Below are 6000 nucleotides of genomic sequence, written 5' to 3'. Positions count from 1 at the left end.
GAAGGAGAGAGCATATCTCACCTATATTGGCCTCTCTTCATTGGCTTCCTGTTAATTCTAGAATAGAATTTAAAATTCTTCTTCTTACTTATAAGGTTTTGAATAATCAGGTCCCATCTTATCTTAGGGACCTCGTAGTACCATATCACCCCAATAGAGCGCTTCGCTCTCAGACTGCAGGCTTACTTGTAGTTCCTAGGGTTTGTAAGAGTAGAATGGGAGGCAGAGCCTTCAGCTTTCAGGCTCCTTTCCTGTGGAACCAGCTCCAAATTCAGATCAGGGAGACAGACACCCTCTCTACTTTTAAGATTAGGCTTAAAACTTTCCTTTTTGCTAAAGCTTATAGTTAGGGCTGGATCAGGTGACCCTGAACCATCCCTTAGTTATGCTGCTATAGACGTAGACTGCTGGGGGGTTCCCATGATGCACTGTTTCTTTCTCTTTTTGCTCTGTATGCACCACTCTGCATTTAATCATTAGTGATCGATCTCTGCTCCCCTCCACAGCATGTCTTTTTCCTGGTTCTCTCCCTCAGCCCCAACCAGTCCCAGCAGAAGACTGCCCCTCCCTGAGCCTGGTTCTGCTGGAGGTTTCTTCCTGTTAAAAGGGAGTTTTTCCTTCCCACTGTAGTCAAGTGCTTGCTCACAGGGGGTCGTTTTGACCGTTGGGGTTTTACATAATTATTGTATGGCCTTGCCTTACAATATAAAGCGCCTTGGGGCAACTGTTTGTTGTGATTTGGCGCTATATAAAAAAATTTTTTGATTGATTGATCTTCTGTAAATGGAAGAAATTTAGATTCACCAGCATTCTTCCTAGAGCTGGCCGTATGTTTAAACTGAGCGATTGGGTGAAAAGGGCCTTAGTCAGGGTGGTGACCAAGAACCCGATGGTCAGTCTGTAAGAGCTCCAGCATTCCTCTGTGGAGAGAGGAGAACCTTCCTGAAGGAGAACAATCTCTGCAGCAATCCACCAATCAGGCCTGTATGGTAGAGTGTCCAGATGGAAGCCACTCCTTAGTAAAAGGCACATGGCAGCCCACCTGGAGTTTGCCAAAAGGCACCTGAAGGACTATTAGACCATGAGAATCAAAATTCTCTGGTCTGATAAGACAAGATTTGGCATGAATGCCAGGTGCTGTGTTTGGATGAAACCAGGAACTGTCCCTACAGTGAAGCATGGTGGTGGCGCCATCATGCTGTGGGGATGTTTTTCAGCAACAGGAAGTGGGAGACTAGTCAGGATGGAGGGAAAGATGAATGCAGCAATGTACAGAGACATCCTGGATGAAAACCTGCTCCAGAGCGCTCTTGACCTCAGACTGGGGCGATGGTTCATCTTTCAGCCGGACAATGACCCTAAGCACACATCCAAGATATCAAAGAAGTGGCTTCAGGACAACTCTGTGAATGTCCTTGAGTGGCCCAGCCAGAGCCCAGACCTGAATCCAACAGGACACTGCAGTCTCGTTTGAACCCTGCATGATGTCACAGGATTTGACCACTTATGAGGACCGCCAGTTCCATTGTGCAATATATACACACCATAACTTTACATGGAAAAATGGTGTTCTATTTTGCTTTCGGCTACAATCACAGAAGCGGTCGTAAAAAATGATTTTTTTTTTCGGTGGAGAAGGGAAGACGAGGCAAATGAGAGACGTTGTGTTGATAAGTGTTAGCCTACACAGCTAACCAGAGTAACTGTGTTGCCTGCAAAACCGCCTCGACATGTTTGTGCTCTGGGTCATAAACAACCGCAACACATGTCCACTTTCCACTGCATCCTGACTTTTTCTTTGCACTTTCACTTTGTTTGCATGTAATTTGCCGAAAAACTCAGCAAATAGTATAGAAATTACATCATTTGAGTCATATTTTACCCCTTTAGCGCCCGCCCTGAAACGAGACTGCGGTGCCCAACTGAATATCTACTCTGGAGAGATCTGAAAATGGTTGTGCAACAGCGCTCCCCATCCAATCTGATGGAGTTTGAGAGATGCTGCAAAGAGGAATGAACAAAACCAAAGGGGTGCACCGAGGTTGTGCATCACCAAAGTATTGAGAATGTGTGAGTACTTATGTACATGTGATTTCTTATTTTTTTAAATTTTTTTAATAAATTTGCAAAAATTAAAAAAAATAAATACATTCTGTTATCATTATATTGTGTTGTGAGTAGAATTTTAAATGGGGGGGGGGGGATTAGAAGGCACACCAGGGGGAATGAATTTATTCCATTTTGGCATAAGACTGTAATATAACAAAATGTGGAAAAAGTGCTGTCAATACTTTCCGGATGCGCTGAAGGAATAGCGGTTTACCGCCGAGATCCAACCTCTGGGTTGGGTTTGTGACATTACGTGAAAACACTCTATTTGGGAACTTTAATACATTAGACCCGGTTGTACCCGGACATTTTTCGAAAAGGACCAAACTAAGAGAATGATTGGTCGGTGCAGCGCACATGTGATTTGCATAACAGAGTTTGATTGGCTGCGAGGTATAGAACCTTTTATTGTGGTTGCCTGTCTCGTTAAAGGCACATTGATTCATTTTATTGTTATTCTCCGCGATTAAGCTAAGTTTCTTAGTGTAATGTATCAGTTTAGACTGTAAAATGGCTACTTTGGTGCTGGACAACGGCGCTTACACTGCGAAAATAGGATACAGCCACGAGAAAGTAAGGTAAGCTGTTTGTGTTAGCAAACTGCTAATATAGTGAGGCGAAGCGGTGTGTTGAAAGTGACTGGATCAGTGGGTTAGTGCTTTAAAACTGACCGAATCAGTGGGTTAGTGCGTTAAAACTGACTGAATCAGTGGGTCAGTGCTTTAAAACTGAATCAGTGGGTTAGTGCTTTAAAACTGACTGGATCAGTGGCTTAGTGCTTTAAAACTGACTGGATCAGTGGCTTAGTGCTTTAAAACTGACTGGATCAGTGGGTCAGTGCGTTAAAACTGACTGGATCAGTGGCTTAGTGCTTTAAAACTGACTGGATCAGTGGCTTAGTGCTTTAAAACTGACTGGATCAGTGGCTTAGTGCTTTAAAACTGACTGAATCAGTGGGTCAGTGCTTTAAAACTGACTGAATCAGTGGGTCAGTGCATTAAAACTGACTGAATCAGTGGGTCAGTGCATTAAAACTGACTGGATCAGTGGCTTAGTGCTTTAAAACTGACCGAGTCAGTGGGTTAGTGCTTTAAAACTGACTGGATCAGTGGCTTAGTGCTTTAATACTGACTGGATCAGTGGCTTAGTGCTTTTAAAACTGACTGGATCAGTGGGTTAGTGCTTTTAAAACTGACCGAATCAGTGGGTTAGTGCTTTTAAAACTGACCGAATCAGTGGGTTAGTGCTTTAAAACTGACCGAATCAGTGGGTTAGTGCTTTAAAACTGACTGGATCAATGGGTCAATGCGTTAAAACTGACTGGATCAGTGGCTTACTGCTTTAAAACTGACTGGATCAGTGGCTTACTGCTTTAAAACTGACTGGATCAGTGGCTTACTGCTTTAAAACTGACTGGATCAGTGGCTTACTGCTTTAAAACTGACTGGATCAGTGGCTTAGTGCGTTAAAACTGACTGGATCAGTGGCTTAGTGCTTTAAAACTGAATGGATCAGTGGCTTAGTGCTTTAAAACTGAATGGATCAGTGGCTTAGTGCTTTAAAACTGAATGGATCAGTGGCTTAGTGCTTTAAAACTGAATGGATCAGTGGGTCAGTGCGTTAAAACTGAATGGATCAGTGGGTCAGTGCGTTAAAACTGACTGGATCAGTGGGTCAGTGTGTTAAAACTGACTGGATCAGTGGGTTAGTGCTTTTAAAACTGACTGGATCAGTGGGTTAGTGCTTTAAAACTGACTGGATCAGTGGCTTAGTGCTTTAAAACTGACTGGATCAGTGGCTTAGTGCTTTAAAACTGACTGGATCCGTGGCTTAGTGCTTTAATACTGACTGGATCCGTGGCTTAGTGCTTTTAAAACTGACTGGATCAGTGGCTTAGAGCTTTTAAAACTGACTGGATCAGTGGCTTAGAGCTTTTAAAACTGACTGGATCAGTGGCTTAGTGCTTTTAAAACTGACTGGATCAGTGGCTTAGTGCTTTTAATACTGACTGGATCAGTGGCTTAGTGCGTTAAAACTGACTGGATCAGTGGCTTAGTGCGTTAAAACTGACTGGATCAGTGGCTTAGTGCGTTAAAACTGACTGGATCAATTCACAATGTAGGTTATTGAGATCACACCAATTCATTGTTTATTAAATCTAAAATAGTAAAACTTCACAATATGACTATGTTTAAGACTGCGCAAATAATGTATAAAGTGAAAAATAAGCAACTGCCCCTCAGAATTCAAGAATTTTTCAAGGAAAGAGAGGGAAAATATAATTTAAGGGACTTGTATCATTTTAAAATTGCTGGCGCTCGAACGACCAAGAAAGGTTTCTGTGTTTCCCATCCACTAGCCAAGCCTAGTGGATGGGAAAATCCTTATTGTTTGGACTGTGCTGGTCTTCTGGAATCTGGTAGGACTGATAATTGCAAGCGCTAAAGGACGTGTTATGGACCACTCCTCATAATTATTTCCTTGGACAAGAAAAAAAGAGAAAAAGAAAGAGTTTGTGGAAATTGACTGTATTTAACGCTCTGGGGTCCAAGGGCATTTTTTGGACAGTTCACTCGCCTGGCATAAATGTTTTATTATTGCTGTTAACAGCTCTCCCTGCATCCCACAATCAAGTTTTATGTCTCTTTTTCAGGACAACCTGGTGCTTGTCAGAATATACATGTTTTTGTTGTGTTTTATAAGTGTAATAAAGGTTTACAATCAAAAATAGGCAAGGAAAAAATAAAGCAAAAAATAATTTTCCACACACATTTATTCAAACACACACAACAAACTATAATAAACAATTATTTTGACACTTTATAAAGGTAATTTGAGGTCTTGTGTGAAAGACTGTACAATAAAAAGGTTCAAACAGTAAACACAAATGCACATTTTGAACAATATATACAAAATGGTCTATGCATTTTGTTGTTTTGATAGGGTAAACAAGTGCTTTATGACGAGAAAGCATCCAGTAACATTCACATAGCAAACTAGTGGAGCAATCCTGATAGTTACACACTCTTTGTTTGGGCATGCGAGATTGTCATCAGAGGCTCTCTGTCTGCTTTCATTGATTGCTGTGAAGTAATGGCGCAAGGCACATTCAAGACCCATAGTATGTAGTCATTGGAGCACCCAGGGGGCTATTAAAATGGGCCAACTAGTAACATATCACTCCTGAAACGATCTTTGGCTTTTCACATGAGTTTAAATCTGTCCTACGATTGGATTTTGGAAAACCATGTGATGGTGAACCAATTCTGATTGGACACTCCATTGCGCACGTCATCACACAGCTTCTGTGAGGAGTACAAAGATGGCCGATGGCTGGCTCGAAGTCCCGCGGAGTTAAACTTTTCAGCAAAAACAAGAGTAAGTTTATATCTCATATCATTAAAAGTTATTTATAATTTAGTAAAGCTTGGTCTTAGGCCGTTGTATAAGAACGGCGTCGGCACCAGAGGGTGAAGGTACTAGTGTGAAAGATTTTTGTCATTGTGTAGTGAACTGATGTGAAATTTGAAGTAATGTACAGATATTTCTTTCCCTTTGAGAGGGTTTTCATTTGATTTAAAGGTGTATTCCAGTTTTTTTTGTTCATAAAGTGTCCTTAAATACACCAGGGTTCAGTTCAGTAACCACACTGTAGGTTAAAGTACTTTCCAGTATCACCTAATAAGTTTCTCAAATAATTCAAAGTTGATCAAGAAAAAAAGAGATTAAAATTAGATTTAACATACTAAAATAGGACCGAAGTTAGTCTTGAATAGGTTAAAAAGCATATTGCAAAAGGTTTGAAAAAAGTCATCTGGGTTTAAAGCTACGTCAATCTCATTCGGTGAGTGATTTATTAATTTTTTTTTGAGAGACCTATTGTGCTGATTG

General features: G+C 41.1%; 1 protein-coding gene across 1 annotated transcript in view; it reads left to right on the top strand.

Moving 5' to 3' along the window:
* The first annotated feature begins 2517 nt into the window (after positions 1 to 2517).
* The window catches only part of actr6 (actin related protein 6), a 33414-nt gene continuing 29931 nt past the window's right edge, over positions 2518 to 6000 (top strand). Inside the window, exon 1 of the mRNA XM_034175762.1 lies at positions 2518 to 2687. Coding sequence (XP_034031653.1) covers positions 2620 to 2687 — 68 coding nt within the window. The 5' untranslated portion in view covers positions 2518 to 2619. The remainder of the gene's footprint in view (positions 2688 to 6000) is intronic.

The sequence above is a fragment of the Thalassophryne amazonica genome, chromosome 8, assembly GCF_902500255.1.
Source record: "Thalassophryne amazonica chromosome 8, fThaAma1.1, whole genome shotgun sequence".
Lineage (NCBI taxonomy): Eukaryota > Metazoa > Chordata > Actinopteri > Batrachoidiformes > Batrachoididae > Thalassophryne > Thalassophryne amazonica.
This window is presented reverse-complemented; position numbering and strand designations above follow the sequence as displayed.